This window comes from Sinocyclocheilus anshuiensis, unplaced genomic scaffold (assembly GCF_001515605.1).
Source record: "Sinocyclocheilus anshuiensis isolate Anshui unplaced genomic scaffold, SAMN03320099.WGS_v1.1 scaffold1360, whole genome shotgun sequence".
In the NCBI taxonomy this organism is placed as follows: domain Eukaryota; kingdom Metazoa; phylum Chordata; class Actinopteri; order Cypriniformes; family Cyprinidae; genus Sinocyclocheilus; species Sinocyclocheilus anshuiensis.
Window position 1 is genome coordinate 266,728 of NW_015546110.1, and position 23,302 is coordinate 290,029.

Genomic DNA, 23,302 nt, shown 5'->3' on the forward strand with positions numbered 1-23,302 from the left:
TTTTTTACCTCTAATACACCACTATGTCCAACTGTCTTTGGGCGCGCGCACGGCATCCGGTGCGTGAGGTGTGTACGCGCTCTGGCGTAGTTTACGTTAATGGGTGTGTTGATATCCAGCCGAAGAGCAATCAACCATAACTTCAGGTGAGCAGGCTCAGAAGTTGGGAATACGTGGAAAGTCATAACTCCCAAATGAGTTGGCGCGAGAGAACGTAATCTTTTAGTTTTAAGTCGGTTTGAACAATCCGGATAAGCACAAGTAAGTACCATTTTGATTAGCCGTTGTACCTACAATGACTGTGCACTGTGTAAACAATGAGTGACGTATACGCGTGAGAGATCACTTCCGGCACTTGCGTAAACTACGCCAGAGCGCGTACACACCTCACGCATCGGATGCCGTGTGCGCGCTCAAGGAAGTTGGACATAGTGGTGAATTAGAGGTAAAAAATGATATAAATACTGCTCGGTTTCTGGCACAAACTGATCGTTTCGTGCCTTAGGACATCAATGTGTCGTCACGAGCCGCAGGGTTTAATTTGGATTTGTCTGTGCATGTTTTTTTTACTCTCATAGATTTTGTTACCATTGCCATGCATTATAAGACTGATAGACTCCAAAGGTTGAACTTAAAAATCATCAAATGTGTTCTACTGAAGAAACAAAGTCACCTACATCTTGGATGCCCTGGGGGTAAGCAGATAAACATCAAATTTTCATTTTTGGGTGAACTATCCCTTTAAGGCCTCAAAATGTTTGTTTTCTTTAAAAAAGTTTTCTTAAAAAAAAAAAACTAACACTAGCTTCTCTAATCTTTTTGTATTGTATTTGTTTTCTTTTTATTTATTATACAATTAACAAAAGCAAAAAAAAAGGCCTCTAACACTAGCTTGCTCTATTCTTGTTCTATTCTATCCGTTTTATTTTTATTATATAATTAAAAAAAAACCTTGCTACGTGTACTGCGTTAAGCTAACTGATACTTGTTATAGCACTTGCATATCATTGCTCTTTTGTTAATTTTGATTGCTTCCATTGTCCGCATTTGTAAGTTGCTTTGGACAAAAGCATCTGCTAAATAACTAAATGTAAATGTAAATGTAAAATAATTACAATTAAGTTATTTTTCCTTCTTCACTCAGAAGTAAAAAGAATTTCGAGATTCCTAAGCAATGATACACTGTTTTCAAACATTTTGTGGCTCCCCACGCTGCTGGAAGCAGTGTTTGGATAAATATTTAAATATGAGCTGCACGTTATCATCACAGACCAATTGTAGATTGAAGGTATTTACTAGCTGGAGCGAAGTTTACCAGAACATTCACTTTGGTGAGCTGCTCTGAACTACCGAATCAAACTTCAAATGAGCTTTGTTTTTGCCAGATTTATTTCAAAATGATGTCACACCTGACTGTTCTTCAATTTTGCTTTAAATACATCTGGGCCTTTAGTTTCAGAGGAGATGCTAAAGAGAGATATCTAGGCAGAGATGCTAAAGAGAGCTCATGTTTTGTCATTGTGAGTGGCAGTAGCAGAGTGGTGGAGTTTGTGGGATTTGTCACTTTTCCCCATTTTGTCATCACAGAATAAGACAGAAAATATATTTAATAGTTTCTGTAATAAACGATATGTCAGTTGGCACTGCATCATTCATTCACTTTTTTATTCATTACCTGGAGATGCCTTCAAAAACATATATTATAAAACCACATATTGTCACAATCGTGTGTTTATTGTCTTCATGTTTCATCAGTCAAAACATTTCTGCTTTTTATTCAGCTTACCAACAGCGATAGCTGGCCGCTTTTGTCCATATCAGGGCTTTCCTGGCACGGCATAAGTTATTATTTCTATGAGCTCGTTTTGGACTTTCTGCGCGAGCGCGCCCTCTGGCTTCGTGTATGAACGAAGCATACACTTCATGAATGTTTAGCACACGAATAAAACATCAGGTCATGCATAGACTATATTATCTCTTTAAATTTAATTGTAGAGTTATTCACACTTGCCTGAAAAAGTGTGAGCGATGGATTGCGGGGGGCGGGGTGAGGGGGGGTTGGGTTACGTCATGGTCAGGTCCTGTCACAGCTAGCAAGACAATAAGAGTCTTGAGCAAATGAAGCCTTTTTGCCTTTGCCCCTCCAAGAACATAAAACCACAAAAGATAACTGGGTAAGAACTGGATAGCTGTAGTCGAACAGAACCATTTTAATGGCCTAATAGACAAGAGACTGTAGGTTACACCTCCCTTGTGCTCAACGTCTCTTGCTCTGTAGGTCTCTAAGCAGCAATCCACTGAGCTCTTATCTCATTCTTGGAGAGGGTGAGCAACACAGATGGCTTGAGTAATTCTACACCCCTCACAGCTCTTAAAAAAATGCTAATGCAATGTGGCAGCCTCATGTGGCAGTCTATTAGCATATAAAGATAACTGTCTCATTTTAACTTGTCAACATTTAACCTAAACTGACAATTCAATTTAGTCTCCTTGGCTATAAAAGAGTAAACTCTTAGTAGTAACATTTACCTTCTTTCCATAAATAAGCATTAGCCTGATTAAATGGCAGGTGTACAGGGGTCTAAGCCTCACATCCTAGGCAGGAGATATCAGTGACAGACCCTAAAGACCTCCAGTGTCCCTCGCTGTAAGAAAGGTTCACAAACAGCCCGTCAGACCGAATTACACAGCAGACTGAACCAAAATCTCTGGACATTTTAAAGAAGCATTTACTGCTGAAGTTCAGGGAACAATGGCGTAACATGAAACCACTTTATACTGTGTCCGTACGGCTGGATGACATGGCATTAAAGTTTGATGAAACTGAAGCGGATCGGTGGGAAAGCCTGGGTCGTAAGTGTGTGTAAGGCTTGGCACTTAACAAAGAGAGATATGGATCTGAAACGGTGCCAAATGTCTGGTCTCTTATACACAGACAAGATCACACAAACAGTCAGCCACATGATCATTATCATTACTGACAAATAACTATCACGTAAAATTACAGGGCATGACCTATATAATATTCGAAGCTAATTCACTGTATTAGTCTGACAAACAAGTTCAAACAAGACAGACTTGTATTTTCTTAAAGTATTCTTAAAGTATAAAGTACACTTTCAGAATAACAAAATAATCCAAATAATCCTAAAGTAAGGAAACTTTGCTTCCTTTGATCCTGTTAACAATGTTGGTTTTCACGAGACTCACCGGCGCATGCACAACGCTGACCTCATACGTCATGCTCCCGGAACTGCTTCTGTGTACAACTGTTGGCGCAAGCTACATTAAAGTGATTATTACGTTTTGAATATGGATATTTTTCTTACAAAAACACATCGATTCGCTACAGAAGGCCTTTGTTTACCCCCTGGAGCCGTGTGAGACACTTTTTTTTATGGATGGGCGATTTTTATTTAAGTTCTTTTGGACTGAAGCAATGCAACACCCGCTGAGTGGCATTAAACCGCTTGAAAGATCAAAGACAATTTTTAATATAACTCTGACTGGATTCGTCTGAAAGAAGAAAGTCATATACACCTAGGATGCCTCGGGGGTGAGTAAAACGCAGCCTAATTTTCATTTTTGGGTGAACTAACCCTTTAAGTTCACTTAAATGCGAATTTCAATTTGATTCCTAGTTCCTATCCAATTAAAGGGAAAGCAGGCCAAAAAATTAGGCCAGTGTCACAGTCACAACTATATTTGCAAGAAACTGTTCTCTGGAATACCTGATTCTGATTGGTCAATCGTAGCATACCCACTACTAGCACTACTTTCACGCCCCATGCGTCACACACACACTTCTTGTTTCTTACAAATATAACTGGTTCTTTGCATCTTGATATAATTGGTTCTTTGCATCTTGCAACCCTTTAATGCATGACACATGCATGCACACTACCTGCTCAGCCACCTCTCAAATAAATATTTCTGATTTAATAATCTTATAATAGTCCACCTGTCATCACCTCACATTTCTTCAAGTACTCCTTTTACTCTCAGATTACATGAGATGAAACATAATGGATCTCCAAAACAAAACAACAAAACCAGAGGGAGGACCTCAAATAAAGGCCTGCACTCCACAACTGTGTGAAAAAGAAAGCGTCTAGGAATCTAGGAAGTAGCTACACTCTCGAATCCAATCTTTCGACCCACATTACTTCTTTATTCATCAGCGTGAGCTGTTTCTCTCTCAAATCTACAGCAAATAGTATGTTAATTGAGCTACTTATCTCATCCCATCTTTCCTTGCAAAAAAGAAGTTTAATTAAGCAAGTTTGCCGTTAGTATACATATTCTAAAATAAAAATAAGTATATTTTCAGTCTTCATTTTATGTACTTATCACAGGTTATGCATATTCAGGGGTGCTCCGATTGATCGGCTACTGATCACTATCGGCCGATAATCACGTTGGGATGATTAATCGGCGGTCTCTAAAATGGCCGATCTCAAAAAACCGATCTCAAGCTGATGACGCTGCCGTGAGAGGTTTGGCACGACATGCAGCGGCACTGTCTCAGTCTCTGTCAGGCTGAAATAATAGGCTGTCAGGTGAAATAATTATAATGCTGAAGGTGAGGTACTCACCTTCATATTTTTTCATTAAATAACTTATAAAGTAATTTGAAAACCTTGTGTGAGACGTCATTTCACAAACAGCGTGAATGAATCACCGCGCGTGCTCTCTCTTTCTCTCTCAAAATACGCAATTGGCTTCAAATCACCACACATCGCGTCTGTCTATAAGCGAGCTGCACGCTGCACAGTTGACACAGGAATTGTTACTTGCACAATCGAGGCAGTGTCACATCGTCACTAAAGTTTATAAATTGCATTTCTTTTTAATTCTTGCCAGTGTTTAACCATTCAGCGCTCTCCTGGAGACTGAGTGCTCATGCACACTGGCAGCGCACACACATAATGCCAAGTTCACACACTCCGTTTGCAGTGCGTATGCGGTGCGTATTTTTTCCGTGCTCATGTTAACGGATTAATAAAGCGTTCACTGCACACGGTTACGGTCCGGCAGTGCGTTCCAGTAGCGGCGCGTCTGCAGCAGTGCAGAGATCGTTTTCACACCGAGTCTATTGCTCCGCTGCAAGCGCTGAATTAAAGTAACAAAATCCTGATTGGAGTATCAATATAAATAGTTATAAATGATAAAAATAAGGCTTTAAAAAGATTGGTATCGGTGATTGTATCGGCAGATACTGCTTTCTGTGATCGGCGATCAGTGATCGGCCTCAAAAACCCTGATCGGAGCACCCCTAGCATATTTACAAATGTCAAAACTAAACTGTACTTGCAAATAATTTTTTAACAATCAGTTGGATACATTTAGTTAAAAACCTGTAAATTGTTTATAATTTGAAGCAGCGTGTAAGCAGAGTTCCTTTACTTTGAAATAAGTTCCATATTTATTTATTTAAATCACAGCCTTTTGTAGCTTATTAACCATTACCTTTATGACAACAGAGCCATATCATAACTGAAATTTTACTTAATTAATTAATTGTGTACACTTTAATGGTATTTCGAAGACAATTGAAGTAAATAAAAAAATTGCAAAGAGAAAGTCTTAAGTGGGTCAAAAACACTCTTAATTTCACTTAATATGTTTTCATTTCATCACAATTAACATTAAATTAAGTGCCCAGAGAACTTTGCATTTAGTTTGCACTTAAGTACTGTATATTCTTTCCAAGTACATCCCTTTCATACAAGTAATCGTTTTAAATAGTATGCTAAACTACCCCCCCCCCCCAATGTTTGTGGACAGTAATTTAAAAGAGCTGCCACATCTGAACAAATCAGATCACACCTCATGCCCAAACACAAACCTTTTCAAACAAATAGGATTACAGAGTTAATCAAATGAATCTATTTCCATGTGTCAGTTGCTAATGGAGGAGGACACCTCTGGCATCTCTAAACCCAATCCTTATTTCAGACTCACTTTCTTTGATGATCAAGTGATGCTGTGGAAGTTCAAAGACGGTGAATTCTTCTATATCTGTTCTCTGTGTCTCTAAGATATGGATACCTGTAATGTGGGGTTTGGGTTTTGTTTCTTGTTCATGTTTTCCATGTCTTTTATTTTGTAGTTTAGTCATGGTCCCTGTTAGTGTCATGCTTCCCTTGCCCTCTTGTCTTCTTGCTATTGGTTCCTCTGTTCATTGTGTCATGTTCTGATTGGTTGCCTCAGTCATGTGTCTTGTTTCCCATTGGTTTGTTCTTGTCAGGTGACCCTCTTGTTTGCTATAAGTAGCCATCATGTTGCCATTGTCTCTGGTCGTGTATTGCTATAGAGGACTATGTGGAGGACTTTTGTGGTTATTGAACGGCCACACAAGAGTCTCTTCACAAAATGGCCGCCCTTCTAGAGTTTCATCACGTCTCAGCTGATCTTCCAGAGTTTCTTCATGACATGGCCGCCATTTCAGAGACTGCGCACGTTAAGCCTGAGTCCCCGGCCAAGATGGCCGCCACGCCTGAGTCCCCGGCCAAGATGGCTCTGCTGCCTTTACTTTAATGGCGATCGCCATTTTGAGCATGTGGGCTGCACACTGCGCTCCTGAGGCCTCTCCTGTCCACGAGTCTGCTCCTGAGGCCTCTCCTGTCCACGAGTCCGCTCCAGAGGACTATTCTGTCCATGAATCTGCCCCAGTGGCCTCTCCTGCCTATGAGTCTGTCTCAGAGCCCTTTCCTATCCATGAGTCTGCACCAAGGGCCTTTCCTGTGCCTGAATCCGCTGCAGAACCTCTAGAGGTGGCGGCATCCGCTGTAGAACCTCCTGAGGTGGTGGCGTCTGCTTCCGAACCCACTGCCTGCCCTGTCACTGCCACAGAGGCCGTTCACGAACTTACAGACTGTCTTGTCACGGCCACGGAGGCCGTTCACGAACTCATTGTCTGCTCTGTCATGGCCACAGAGGCTGTTCACGAACTCACAGACTGCCCTGTCACGGCCACAGAGGCCGTTCACGAACTCACAGACTGTCTTGTCACGACCACGGAGGCCGTTCACGAACTCACTACCTGCCCTGTCACAGCCATGGAGGCCGTCCATGAACTCACTGTCTACCCTGTCATGACTAAGAAGGCCGGATCTGCCTGTTCCTCTTCACGGGCCTGGCCCTCCATCCCTCCCCCGTTCCGCCTTTGCTCTACCACCCTCCTGGACTTGTTGGGTTGTTTGTGTTTGTTTGGGCGTCTGGAGCCGCCCTTAGAGGGGGGGATGAAGTCTGTTCATGTCAAGTCAAGTCTCGGATATTGTTTGGATGCTTGGATCACACTGTAAATAAACTGCACTTGGGTTCTCACTTACGCTCGCCTTCAGTGGATTGATCGTTACAATACCTCAGCTCTAGAAAGTTTCCTGTCCCAGAATCAGAGATGGGGCATCCGGAAACTGTGCACTTCTCACATCTAAAATAAAGAGATTTATCCTGGGTAAATACTAAACCACTCTGCTGTTTTGTAGTATAAACAGTGAGAGTTCACACTTAAAATTCTAAGAAGAAGTGCACTTCAAATACCCGGATGATACGCTTATTTAAACAAACTGTTATATTCTGGATACTTTGTGCACTCAATGTTTGCAGCTTTCATAAAGAGACTAGTTGTATTGTGTGAACTTTGTTCCTGCTGGTGCAAGTTACTGATTTTGTAACATTACACTTTGATCGCATTGGTGCGACATCAAATTTGCTCAACTCTCTTTGATTATGTGCTGCCATTTTTGTTTCATATGAGAAATATTAACATTGCAAGAGCCATTTATCAGCTTGTGCTAATAGACAGCACGACGCAAGCTTAAGAGCAGGTGTGGTCGCGAACTGATCTCAATGTATGTTGTATTGTTGAATTACAATGTTAAATGAGTAAATGAGTAAGGGGACATAATAATGATAGCATAATAAAAATACTACAGTTAGAAATATATATTTACAGACCTAAATGCCACATCTGCAGTGGTGCATCTATTAGGCAGAAATAATAGGCAGAAAAAAGGTAAAAATACCTGCTGATATCAATTTAAATATAGTCCCTTAATGGAAAAGTGCAGTATTGCAGTGGCCTCTATAGTTTGGTGCCAATTCCACTCTGTGGGAACAGTATGTCCTTCTGACAATAATATACACTCTTTACACTTACAGTATCTGTCCTGTTGATGCTTTTAGAAGCAGGCTGCTATTGATGCTTTCATTACATGACATACTTGAGGCTCTTAATTGAATAAGGTAATGCATAAATTCTCTACGCACATTAGCTCACGAAGGTCAAGGAGAACAGTGTATAACATTCCTGAAAGTATATTAAAGTGTAATGCAGAATTTCAATGGCCACATCAATAAGATAATTAAAAGTGCAAGCATTATGATGCAGACTTTGCTTCTATGGTGAGGCAAAACTTGTGGACACAATTTTCCTGAAGGCTGCACAGTTTAAGTTACACTGCAATTTTATTTTAAAAAATGCTGTATGCTGGTTGGTATTACAAAAAAATTACAAGGCATATTTCTCTCAACTATACAATTCCTTGTGAAAAAGAAGTACACTGAATGTAATGTAATGGATGCATAATGAAATTAAATGAAAATATATTATAGTTTAAATTCATTATGCATCTAGTTGGGTTTTTTTAAGTGGGACTTAAGCACATCATATTATGAAATTTCAAAAGAACAATAGACCTTTGTCAGAGTAGCGCCATATTTAATTTTATACAGGAATGAAAATGAGGCTGTGAGGGATAGAAGTACAGAGTGTTCAGTGGATTGTACTGTTGTTTAACAACATGCCAACTGAGAAAAAAAGCAACAGCAAACTTTTAGTAAACAAAAACTCCATAAACTCCATTTTGAAAGTTGTTACTTTCACTTCAGTCAATATTAGGGAGTTATCATGCTTTTCACTTTAGAATACTGATCCAAATAATTAGTAAATCCTTTTGAAGGGTTTGGTAATACTTGCATCATTACTAGTTGGTTACCATGACCCTCACTTTAGAATTAATAATAAATTATTAATTATTCACATTAATTATTAACCTGTGTGTAGCATCTCTTAGTAGTTCTCCAGGAGATTACTGATAGTGAACTACCACTTTCAACTGAGCACTATTACTTACGAATTCATTAATTTCTTGTTCGTTAATGGTAGTAACTAGAATGTTAAAAGTGCATTAGTCATTTGTCCGTGTACTTATTGATTAATGATGGCACTATTCTAAAGTGTTACCAAGACTGTTTATATGGTGAGCTTTTGTTGTTGTGTTTGACCACCACACCACCTGACACAAGCATTTATGATGATTAAAATATATCTTAAAGGGGTCATATGATGTTGCTAAAAAGAACATTATTTTGTGTATTTGGTGTAATGAAATGTGTTTATGCGGTTTAAGGTTAAAAAAACACATTATTTTCCACATACTGTACATTATTGTTTCTCCTCTATGCCCCGCCTTTATAAAACCATGTCTGCATTTGTGATCGGAGAAATGACAAACAACAAGCGCTACTCTACCCTGAGCAGATTCGACGAAGGAACTGCCGGCAGGCTTGCGGCAACCACATGTGGCGAACCCGGGCTGGACTCCGCTTCGTCCACGGTGAAAGCCGATCCGGCGATCCACAACAATACTACAGCGAGAATAAAAGTTACGCCTTCTTTCTTTGCGTGAACATTTGGGCGGTGTTATGCAAATCTTCCAACATAGTGACGTAGACATGTGGGGGCGTGTTAGAACGAGCCGTTTTAGGTAGGCGTGGCTGACTCTTAACTTTTATAAAGAATAACTCTTTGGATTTGAGACTTTAGTCTTTGCAACTTAACAGATCTTCTTTATGCACCAAGAGCTTGTAACACTTCAAAGAGAAAGGAAAAATTGAAATAGCATCATATGACCCCTTTAATGTAATTTCTACTGAAACCTGTTTGCCATGTATTTGTAATTATGAAGAAGAAATTTAGTACATTTAACATATATTAGCTTTACATGTAATTTTGACACACGCAATAGTTAAAATTGCATACATGTATTTACATGTGCTTTAGTATGCTAGTCAACATACTAACAACATACTTGTTTTATTAAAACATAATGGGCCTCATTCTTGAAACACGAGCAGAACAAATTTTTGTGTAAATCATTCGTAAAGCTGTTCTGACGTAAATTTTCGGATTCATGAAAGCGTTCGTATTTTCCAAATGTTAGTTGGTACACAAAAAATGTACACCTGCTCCCAGCCCCGCGTAAATGGTGTGTAAAACATCCAAATGTTTTGCTCATTGATGGCACTACATTTTAATAAAACTATTTACCTTATATAATCACGTATGTATCACGCAGCATTTTAATGGATGGCTAATTGGTAGGTAAACCCTGTTTTTAAAAATAACCGTTGGCCTATTTTAATTTTCCCCTCACACTTAGGTGACGGTGGTTATCCCCTGACACCATGGCTTATGACCCCTTTGATAAATCCCCAAAGCCAGCAGGAGCTGGCATACAATGAAGCACACGCAAAAACTCTGTCAGTTATTGAACACACAAATGGGATCTTAAAGGGACGCTGGCGGTGTTTGGACACATCAGGTGGTACACTATTATACAGACCAGAAAAAGTTTGCAAAATAATACTGGCCTGCTGCGTTCTACTAGGGCTCCATGATTATGACAAAAAACATAATTGTCGATTATTCCCTTGAAATTGTAATTGCAATTATTAATTACGATAATCACAATTTACATTGATGTTTATACCATTGTTTGATGCAACTGCATGCCGTATTTTTATATGAAATTAAACAAGCTGAAAACACTCTAACTGAAAAACCTTTAGTGCTTTTCTATAGTATCGGATTGGTTTCTTCTTTAAATTATAAAAAAAGTAAAAATATGAATGGTATTATAATGTTATACTAAAACTAAAACAATGGAAAAACCCTTAAGATAACATGTAGAAAGAAAAAACATATCTTAAGCACGCAGAATAACATAAGTGGACTTTGAACGATTAATTGCCGCTTTGAACGATTACGTAATTGTGGCATCCATAATTGTAATCGCGATTAGAAATTAGATTAATTGTGCCACCCTACGTTCTACACAACACTGCTATGGAACATGGTCTGCCAGACCCAGAGGATATACTTAGAACTGAGCGTGGTATGGTGCCTCCAAGGTCGCCTATCCGAAACATGGTCAAAGAATTAAAAAAAAAATCAGCTCAAATGTGCATTTCCTCTAAAATTCTCTTAGTTTTAACACTTTAAAATTGTCCTAAATTATTTAATAAAACTGTAGCTGTCACGGTGTTGCTGTGCTAGAGAACAGGCAGGACGACGAGGATGAAGTATACAAGAATACTTTAATCAATTCACAATAGGGTAGGAGCACACGCACAGGGTAACATTCACAATAACCGACAAACTGGAACACAATGGACAGGAACTGATTTTAAAATTGTCCTAAATTATTTAATAAAACTGTAGCTGTCACGGTGTTGCTGTGCTAGAGAACAGGCAGGACGACGAGGATGAAGTATACAAGAATACTTTAATCAATTCACAATAGGGTAGGAGCACACGCACAGGGTAACATTCACAATAACCGACAAACTGGAACACAATGGACAAGAACTGATATAGGGTGGATAACGAGGGGCAGACAGGTGAGCACAATGAGGTGATTAACTAATAATGAGAACAGGAACAACCAAATAAGGACACAGAGGGAGAAACCACAATCGACAGTCCACAGGGGTGTGACAGTAGCCTTACCATGTGATTGTGGCGAAGTGTTTTCCTGCAAGGGGGGTTCATCGCGGTCAATATTGGGAATTATACCCGACAGAGAGGGTTCACCGAATATGCTGATGAAGCGTTCATCGCATGCAGATATGCTCGATGATGATGGTGGTCCTCCTCCTGTTTTTTATATGATTTTGTCGAAATGAAGTAATGCGTTTTTTGCAGTCAAGCTTCATGTCGAACCATTTCCTTTTAACTTCCGGGACTATTCGATTAACAGATGAAACTGCATTAACAGCATCTGTAATGTGCTGCCAAGCTTCTTTTTTTTTTAGGACCTGATTCTCCAGTATGTACGCTTGAAAAAAAAAAGTTGTTTTGAATGCACTTCCGATATTAAAACTTCAATTTCTGCGTCTGAGAAATTCTTCTTTTTCATTCACTTTTGAGAGGACATGTTGAAATCCTTATTTTCATTTAATAACATGATGCCCATATATAGTTGTCAGTCAGAATTCATAGGCGGGGATTATGCTAATTGTGAATGAGCGTGCATGAGCGCCCTATTAACGAATGATTGGAATTAATTAACATAAACATGTTTAACTATTAAATCTGATGTGTACGAAGTGTTTGTGAATTCGGAGGAGAGTTTTCGGGAAGGTCCGTTTTATGCGCAAATTACTCCGAATTTACTCATGAATGTTTCATGAATGAGGCCCAATGACTTTAAAATGTACTTTAATTTAAAGGGGTCATATGATGCGATTTAAATTTTTCCTTTCTCTTTGGAGTGTTACAAGCTCTTGGTGCATAAAGAAGATCTGTAAAGTTGCAAAGACTAAAGTCTCAAACCCAAAGAGATATTCTTTATAAAAGTTAAGCGTCAACCACGCCTACCTAAAACGGCTCGTTCTAACACGCCCCCAACATACCTACATCACTATGTGGGAAGATTTGCATAACACCGCACACCTCGCTTTTCAGACCGATGAGCTTTGTAAAAATCGACTAAATCGAATAAATATAGACTCTGCAGTTTCAAAGTGAATGAGCTGTGCTCTCTTCTGTCCTATACACACAAATACAATGTTTTCAGTATGTGCTCAATCCACACAAACTCCAGAAGGTATGTTTTGCTTTAAAACCACACTATGGTTTGCCTGTAACTTGCACTGTGAACACAACACACATCCAGGTAACAGAAAAGGAAGAGATGCCAGCGATTCATCAAAGTGTTCTTAATCTCTCAAAGTTTTTGAAAAGTTGTCAGGGACAGCAAGTTTAAAGCACAAGAAAGACAGAGGACACATGTCAGAAAGATGCCAATGTCAAAAAGGATTACAGAGTCAAAGCAACCAGACCGCAGCAAATCTGGTGCCTTTACTTGGCCTAGCTTGAGATGTGTCTTTTCTGTATGCATATGCATACACGTATGCTCAGCCATATGTTTCCTCACTATGTTACCAATTCAAATCAGATCTCCAACCCAATATCAAACAAAGCATGCTCATGGCAAATGATGCAAATGAGCAGAAGAGAGCCACATGCATCATTTGTGTCTTTGGGCTCACAATCTTCTTGGCTTTATGTGTGTGAATCACCAGGCAGAGAATTAGAAATCAGATACATTATGTGGCAAAAATTTGAGTAGTTAAAAGTAGTTAAAATATAATAGACACAATTTGCCACAGTAACAACAGTTTACAGCAAGAACACTTGAATTGATTAATTGAATTTACATTTTTTTAAGGTAAGTGGTTGCAATCAATTTATTTTAGCTACATTTAAATAAACACATTTAGTTGACTAACTTTCAAAATTTTTTTTTTAAATGTAGCTAAAATAAATTGTTTGCAACCACTTACCTTAAAACAATTTAGTAAATTCAATGTATCATTTTTTTTCAGTGCGCAGTCAAAATGACAAAAATGCACATCCCTGTTTAAAAAAAAAGACACTTATATTGAAAAGACATGCTGCATAGTGTGCAGTGTTTCATAAAACAGAAGTACATGGTATATTTAACACTTCCGTTATTTATTTAGAATTTATTATTTATTCAAAACAGTAACCTTGGAGAGTGACATTATATCTTATTGTCTATATATTCGCTGCAGGCTTCAAATCTAGTGTATCCACTCCATTATGTAGTATTGTGTCTGTGATATTCACATGTATATATTTCTGTGTCTTTGTGACTGTATATCCAGACCACACCAGCATCCAAATGCAGCAAATGCAAGTTTCCCCATGTCAGACACACATTCATACATGGCACAATTACCCTTTTTGTTTTTTTGACAGCAGTGAGGAAAACCGTTTATAAATCATACTAAATAAATTATATATATATATAAATGTAAAAATGCACTGTTTTCTATGAGGGTTTAGGGGTAGGGTTACAGAATACAGTTAGTACAGTATAAAATCATTTTGACTATGGAAAGTCACCATAAAACATAAAAACCCAACATATGTGCGGGTGTGATTTTAGACCCTGTGGTTACAGAGCACCCTTGACTCGCCTATTATTCCATGAAGTTCATCCACAAGTTCCTTACAATGGCACAGTGCCCAGAGGGACGTATACCGTATATGACACTGAAAGATCCTATAATCCTTATTCTAATCCTTTGAAGCTGTTAATGTCACCCATTCAAAGGCAATATGGCCTAGATATGCTATTTATCTTCTCCTTGTTTCTTGTCACATCACAGAGAATGAGTGTGAACATGGATATGTAGTCTAACAAGTCTAATAACGGATTACATTAATCATTTTCTCAAGTAACTAACAATTATTTTGATAAATCTATATCTACTGATAGTCCGTTTGTCCTACTGAAGCATCCTGGGTAGCCAGTCCATCACAGGGTCAAGTCACCTTTATTTATGTAGCGCTTTATAAAATACAGATGGCATCAAAGCAGCTTTACAGTGTTAAACAGGAAAATAAAAATTCAGTGCTGCTTCAAAGCAGTTCAACAGTCTGCTTTAAAGGAGCTCAACAGTCAATTTTCCAGTTAAAGTCAGTTTAAAAATGGTCATGATCAGTTTAGAGTAACTATTTTTATTACATGATCACCAAACAATTTTGGGTGCAATGCGCAGTTTGTCCTGTAAACTATAAAAAATAAAAACATCACCAGCTGCTAAATTCAAATCTGCATTCGTTGGCTGGCACAGAGCCAGAGACAGCTGTGTTTTTACAGCGCTGTGCATTATAACCAATCACACACGATTCTGTTGGTCTTATGTTGAGTCACTGCTGAAACACCGCTGTTTTGTTCACCGCGTGCTCGCTGACCTCTGAGTTCTCAGCTGATCTTTCTGTACAATGAAAGTGTTATAATTAGCAACTTATAATGTTTTTATTAAATTAAATACATATTAAAATATAAATACATATTAAAATATGTAAACTATTGTTAAATATTAATGTTAAATACATATTAAAAATATTTTATGGCATGACACCCATATCTGGTACTTAAGTAGTTAATAGATTACACTATTAGGCTACTTTGCCCATCGCCCATTATAAATCAACTAACATAATCTATATAGAGATGCAAAATGCATTTACTTACATGTATTTAAGAATCGAGATATTTCATGATATAGTTAACACGTTTGGGAATATTTCGAATAAAAAGGAAAAAATAAATAAACATAAGCCTATATCAATTAGGATATACAGTGGTATCGTGGCTGCTGTGTGTCACATGACAAGCATGACGAGCTCCCCCCACCCCCTTCACTCGTGCCCCCTCAAAAAAATGAGTGCAAGAAGCCCCTAATACTACAATACAAAATAATTTGTCAAATAAATGAAACGTGATGAAACATTCATATCAGTTGAAATTGTTATAGCTTACTTCAAGAGATTGAAGTGATACGTGACATGATGAAAAATGACTGAATGAATAATACTGAAATTAGGCTAAGATGAATTTTATGAATTTTTGGTAGAGCATTGCGTTAGTAGCGCAAAAGGACGTGGGTTCGATTCCCAGGGAACACACATACTGGTAAAAAATGTATAGCCTGAATGCACTGTAAGTCGCTTTGGATAAAAGCGTCTGCTAAATGCATAAATTATTAAAATTATTATAGAACCACCCCTGATTTCCACAATAGATGTAAAGTTTTCATATTTTTTTTTATTCTTTTAATTTTTCTTTTCTAAAAAATCCTGTGTGTGTCATACTATTTAACTACATTTACTATATAGAATGGCCATGTAAATGTCATGTAAAAATTAAATTTGTGATCCATGCTTCTAGATTTGGGGACAAAAGCACCTTCTCATGTATGAGATGAATAATTATGTTTAACTTACTAAACACTGCTGATATATAGCTGTGAAACACTAAGTCTTCATTTCTGTTTCACTTGTTGATCTGGACAAAAGTATAGACAAAATATTTAAATTATGGATGTTTAATGTCATTGCTGTTTTCATGTTTATTATTGCTTGTTCATGTAATGCAGGGATTCCTGAAGTTTATCAAACCCCCTGCAGCGTAATATGATGTTTAATGCATTTCATGTTGTTCATAACAAAGAATGGAATATATTTTCTTTTTATCAATATGGCACATAATAATACTATTCGAATGTGATAAATGGGTTAGGTGAAAAGTAATCTAGAAGTAAGTAGTCAGTATATATTACTGAAAAAAATTAGTGATCTAAAAGATTGTGTTAATAATAATTTTTGTTATGCAATTTGTAATCAGTAACGGACTACCGTTTGCAAGCTACCTGTTAATACATATTTTTGGTTTTAATATTTGTATTGTGTGCTAACCGTTTTATAAAAGCATTAACATCCTCAAGGTGTCTCATACCGTATTGCTTGCATAACACAGTTGACTTGTTATACTGAAAATGATAATCCATAAACAAAGTCATTTTTGATTATGTTTCGTTGGTTGAAGTTTTAATTTACAATGTCATTATAGTAATGACCTTGTATCAGAATAACCTTTTGACTCTATTTTCTGATTGGAGTCATGTTGAAAGGTGCTGTAAAATGTTGGCATACACAGACCTGCTTATTTTAACATTCTGTATTCATTTATTATTCAAATTAAATAAATGGTGGAAGAACTATTTATTCAGTTTATTAATATGAATTACTATTAAATCTCTTTATTGAAAATTGCAAAACAATAAATCACTCGAGGTTGTGTGCTTGTCATGTGTATTCTCTGTCCTGAGACTCCTATGAAGTTTGTAGTTTGTATTTTGTTTAGCCCCTCCAGGATTTCATGACTTTTTCATGTTTTTTTTGCGATGACCGATTTTGTGGTGGCAATTTCCAGAAATTTTGCGAAAAACTAGCATTTAAAAAAAATAATATTTACCATATTATAAATTGTGTTAGATGCACAACAGTCATACATGAAACAAAGAACAAACAAAATTCATAAAATGTGTTTATTTTAAAAAGAAGGACAAATATGTGCAACATAAAGATAAACAGTGTTTAATTTAGTTGTTTCATTAATATTAACAACAAAACAGTAGACCTACAGTAAAGCACGGACCAATACTAACACACGTCCCAAACAGTTTTTCCCCCAAACAGTTTGTTTACTTAAGACATAACCGATTGCATTTACATGAATACTCGCCAAGATGGACATTTTGGTAAGTGTACACGGCAAGTGCACAAAACAGAAATCTGCGGTCAGTCTGCCTGACTGAACTGAGTTCTCTTTCACGGTATACTGCGCTTTTAATAACTTTTTATTACTATTAAAGTGCCCCTATTATGCCATTTCCAATATTGCCTTTCATGCAGTGTGTAATGTAGCTGTATGTGAATGTAAACGATCAGCAAAATTGTAAAGCTGAAAGTGCACAATAAATAAAGTTATTGTCTCCCAAAATAAAGAATCGACTCTTTTGGAATCTGATTCCAGCTTGTGGTGGCATAATAATCACAGATACAAGCAGTGTGTCATCTGAAGGTTTCAGATCCAGCACACAGGAGCTGCTTCTGTTTTGTGCATGACTGAAATTATCTGCTCTCACTACAGTATAGGGGTGGGAATCTTCAGGAATTTCACGATCCGATCCGATCCTGGGAGTCATGATCCTATTCCAAAACCTACATTGTTTCCTAATTAATTGTTCTACTGTGCAAATACATCTTTACAACTTTACATTTTAACCAAAATTGCAGTTTCAATGCTTTTTGTTTATAGTCGGAATCTCTGTATGTCAGTACTGCCATCTTAAAAATACGGGTGTGAGTCTTCACTGGTTTCCCGATTCAATTCAATTACGATTATCATTATCAACTCAATATCACGATGCGTCACATTCTCAGTTTTTAATATTACTGCACATGGCTACATGTTTTATATAAATTTTATATCAAATTTATTTTGTGCAAAATTTACTTTTTTTTTTTATATAAGCAGGCTACTTTTTAAAACAATTACTTATTTAAAATAAGGTAAAACTTATCTTTAAAGGTTAACGTATGGTTAATATAGTAATATGGCAATAGTGTAGTATATAAGAAAATGTCATTAAATGAGATCAGTTTAAGTAAAAAAAAATAAAAAATAATAATACTTTATAATTACATTTATTGTACTGTGTGTGTATATTTAGAATGTGTTTTATTATGAATATGTTAACTATTGTTTTTCATACACTGGTAAATTTTGAGATTTTGGGCTACTTTACTTCCATAACATGACTTCTTTCAGACTAGGGGAAAGAAAACATCCAAAATACACATTTAAGTTTTTATTTACTAGTCCCAAACAGTTTTTCCCCCAAACAGTTTGTTTACTTAAGACATAACCGATTGCATTTACATGAATACTCGCCAAGATGGACATTTTGGTAAGTGTACACGGCAAGTGCACAAAACAGAAATCTGCGGTCAGTCTGCCTGACTGAACTGAGTTCTCTTTCACGGTATACTGCGCTTTTAATAACTTTTTATTACTATTAAAGTGCCCCTATTATGCCATTTCCAATATTGCCTTTCATGCAGTGTGTAATGTAGCTGTATGTGAATGTAAACGATCAGCAAAATTGTAAAGCTGAAAGTGCACAATAAATAAAGTTATTGTCTCCCAAAATAAAGAATCGACTCTTTTGGAATCTGATTCCAGCTTGTGGTGGCATAATAATCACAGATACAAGCAGTGTGTCATCTGAAGGTTTCAGATCCAGCACACAGGAGCTGCTTCTGTTTTGTGCATGACTGAAATTATCTGCTCTCACTACAGTATAGGGGTGGGAATCTTCAGGAATTTCACGATCCGATCCGATCCTGGGAGTCATGATCCTATTCCAAAACCTACATTGTTTCCTAATTAATTGTTCTACTGTGCAAATACATCTTTACAACTTTACATTTTAACCAAAATTGCAGTTTCAATGCTTTTTGTTTATAGTCGGAATCTCTGTATGTCAGTACTGCCATCTTAAAAATACGGGTGTGAGTCTTCACTGGTTTCCCGATTCAATTCAATTACGATTATCATTATCAACTCAATATCACGATGCGTCACATTCTCAGTTTTTAATATTACTGCACATGGCTACATGTTTTATATAAATTTTATATCAAATTTATTTTGTGCAAAATTTACTTTTTTTTTTAAAATTATTATTATATAAGCAGGCTACTTTTTAAAGCAATTACTTATTTAAATAAGTGTCCTTTAAGTATCCAGACAATAGTTATGGGTTTTTCTTTTTTCCTCAGCATTATTGCTGTTTGCTGATGAGAAAATACAGTGGCAGCTTTAACACACTAATGCACAGATCTAGTTTGATATATCACATGTGTTGCCCTGCTCTGAAAACATAACTGACTGTTTTACATCAGTTTCGTATAAAAGTATTAAAAAATGCAAATGCATTTAACCGTGAATGATCAAGCTTCAGGACAAACACAAAGTGCACGTGAAAGTCTGTCAGTGTGTGAGTTTCATGCATCTAACACGTACTACATTCCAAACGGCAGAAATGAAAGCATGTCTAAAGTAAAACACTGAAATAACGGCGTGTGGAAGCACACACTGTCAAGCAATGCTCACGTGTCTCACAGCATATATTCTGTGATGCAATGAAGCCCGCCCCGATTCTCTCTATCGCACACACGTGCCATATGCGGCCAAAAAATACCAAGCTCAGAATCGATTCTGAAATGTTCAGAATCGTTGAATAGAGAATCACGATGCATTGGAGAATCGATTTCTTCTCCCACCCCTAACTACTACAGTATAAAAGCTACTGTAGGTTAACTGAGATTTGACGGAGGAACCTGCGCCTCAGTTGGACTCCTATCATGTCAAGTGTAATAAATCTTTACAGTTTTATAGGCATCACCTTCTTTGATTTTATGTTATTACTTGTTACCGGTTATAGCCATGAATAGAATATGGACTTGATGTCCACTGCATGTATTCAAGCCTCTATTTTAAGCTGCTGTGTGTAGAGGACATTTTGAGATTCACACCTGTCAATCCCAATCACTGACTCTGATTGAGTGAATGTAGAATATGAATGCATTGGGATATCTGCAAGAATCCGTGAAACCCGAATTAATCCTCCAGACTGGCAGACCACATCAAAGAAGATCATTTAGCTTAGGCTGAAATCCTACAGCACTGACTCTAAATAATTCAACACAAATGGGTTTGAACCTTATTTTGTTTAGAATGCGGACCTGGGGCCAGGGAACTAGAATGTACAGGGGAGAAAACCTGAATATTTATTGAATGGCTTCCATTTGGTGGGATGAAGGGATAAATAGCATGTTTACCTTGCAGCCTTCACAGGCACTGACACCATAGTGGTACCCCGAGGACTTGTCCTGGCAGACGAAGCAGGGTTTGTAGACACGAGGAGGGGGTAGAGGTGATGGAGGACTGGGGACCAATTCCTCTGAACTGGTGCTCTGAGTCTCGATGGCTGTAGGGGCAGAAAGAGACAAGAAACATAACTGATGATGATGGAGATGAAAACTCCAGTCTGAGAAAAACAACTGACTTCAGATGAACTTAAGACTTGTGAGCAGTTGTCTTGAGACTTGATTTAGCTGTGAAAAACAACGAATACATGCAATGAAAACAGCAGGAATACAACAAGAAAGTGCTTAACCTCTATGTAACCAATACCTGTTTGACTTTTGGAAGTACAGTATAGCAAGTATGTAAATGCTAAATTTACTGTAGGCATACAGTTGACTAGGATCTGAAAAAAGCCTGGCTGCATAAAATTCATGCATTTGGATGTTGTCTTTCTGTTTTCGCCTGGTCTTGTCTACGTTTCATAACGGCTACTCCAGGTCCCAAAAACGGTGTTTTTATGTCTGTTAGTCTCGTTTCCTCGTCTTCAAACAGTCTCATCTTATCGCAAAATCAACAGATAAACACTCGGAAACACATCTATGATCGACAGAGCCTTCTGGAAATCGGCAGTGAGTACAAACAACAGCTTTCGCCGGTGACTACTGAGAAGCGTCACATATTTGAATCGATTTTCAACTGGCTCGCTGTTAATCGTTACATCCCTAATTAGTCCAAGTCCTCCTTCTTTTGACAGGTACAACACACTTTTCTGTACCCAGTGCAACTTAACCCAGAAGAAGTCAATTAAGATTGACTGGATTTTTGCTAATACATCAGCTGGAGGGTCTATACAGGCTAAACGGTGCCACAGTGCAGAGGCCACTAAATTATTAACAATCAAGATATGACCCTTACAGTACATTTTGGGGAGTAAAAACTTCCACTTATCCAGTCGTCCTTTAACTTTCTCAACAATGCCTTCAAAATTATTTTTTACAAAATGTTCATTTCCTAAAAACACTCCTAAATATTTAAAACCATCCCTAGTCCACTTCAGACCATCAGGAAGCCTTGGTTCCCCTTTTGATTATTTTCCAACTAAAATGGCTTCAATCTTTTTCCAGTTCACCTTGGCAGAAGAAAGAACTTTAAAAGCTTCCAAAATCTTTAGCAATACATTCACATCACTGGTTCCACTGATCAAAATGGTCACTGTCACAGTACAGAAGGAGACCAAGGATGGAGAGGTAAAGTAAACAGGGATCTTTATTTAACAGGTGCTGAGAGAGAGAGAGAGAGAGAGAGAGAGAGGTGGTCCTGTGAGGCACGACATTTCGTTCCACTGTATGTCCCCACATGCAGCAGAATGACAATAAAGCTCAACTTGAACTTGAACTTGAACTTGAACGTTTCATCAGATGGCTAATCACAAAATTAGATCATGCTGGCTTAATTGAATTGAGTTGGCTTACTGAATGTGCACTAGTAATGTACGTCAAGTTTTACAAGTATATTTAAAAAAACTACTTGTAGATAATATAATATTAATAAAAGGCCACTTAAGTGCACTTAAGAGTACATTTTCAAGACTGTTTCTGAACACACTTAAGTATTCTTTAAAAAAATGCAATTACCTGAACTACCTGATTGTAATTTTAACTGTAGTGTTATAATTAGTATGTTGATATTACATTTAAAGTCTTTTTAAATGTAATCAATTGCAACTTAAGCATTACAAACGTGTAATAACAAACATACATAGTTAAACATGCAGTTTTCAACAGAAATGACATGGAAGTACATTTTAGTTTAACATAAATGTCTGGCAAATGCTTGACAATACAATAAATTAAATACATTTATTTAATTGTTTATTTACTGACATGTTTATTAAAATATTTTACAGCAATACATACCAACATATTTGCTATTGTTGCTACAGCAAATGCAACAAGTATTCAGACCCCTTCCGTTTTGTTCAGATTGTATTTTGCAACCTTATATTTTAACTCACCTAAGATGTATTTAAGTGGGTCAAAAACTCACTCTAAAATTCAGCTAAATTACATTTAATACGAATTTAAGTAATATATTCAATTTGCATTTAAATGCCTGCAAAACATTACATTCAGTTTGCACTTAAGTATATGCTTTAGTATTTCTGTAATAAAATACTAATTTAGGTATGCTAAAGTGTACTTCTTTTTCACATGGGTAGATTCATAGGCTTCAAGTATCTTGAGACAGCCAAACACCAGCAGTCCATGTAGTCAGTATCAGTGGATCAGCCGGCAGCATCAGTAGTTATGTACTGTGCTTTACTACATGCAGATCTGCTGATCAGATTACAGCACTTCACCACAGTCAAATCAACTAACTCCATTATCTCATTCACTTGCTTCTATCCATCAGAAATTATATTTCCTCCTACATGTTTCTAACCCAAATCATCCCAATTCAAAATCCTTCAACAAATAAATTCCTTAGGACAGAAATCTGTGATGTATCTCAATATTTTGCAGCCTTCTGACAATATCTGATACCTTAAAGGGGTGGTTCACTGTTTTTTTTCTAGGCTTGATTGTGTTTATGGGGTGCAGTCTAACATGTGTTAATGCTTAGTTTTTTTTAAAACGCATTATTTTTCACATAATTTACCTTTATTCCACACCGCTCTGTCCCTTCTCTGAAAAACGCAC

General features: G+C 37.2%; 1 protein-coding gene across 1 annotated transcript in view; it reads right to left on the minus strand.

Moving 5' to 3' along the window:
- Window positions 1-23,302, minus strand: part of LOC107700643 (retinoic acid receptor beta-like) — a 114,404-nt gene that overhangs the window by 65,189 nt on the left and 25,913 nt on the right. Inside the window, exon 2 of the mRNA XM_016502376.1 lies at window positions 20,576-20,724. Coding sequence (XP_016357862.1) covers window positions 20,576-20,724 — 149 coding nt within the window. The remainder of the gene's footprint in view (window positions 1-20,575; window positions 20,725-23,302) is intronic.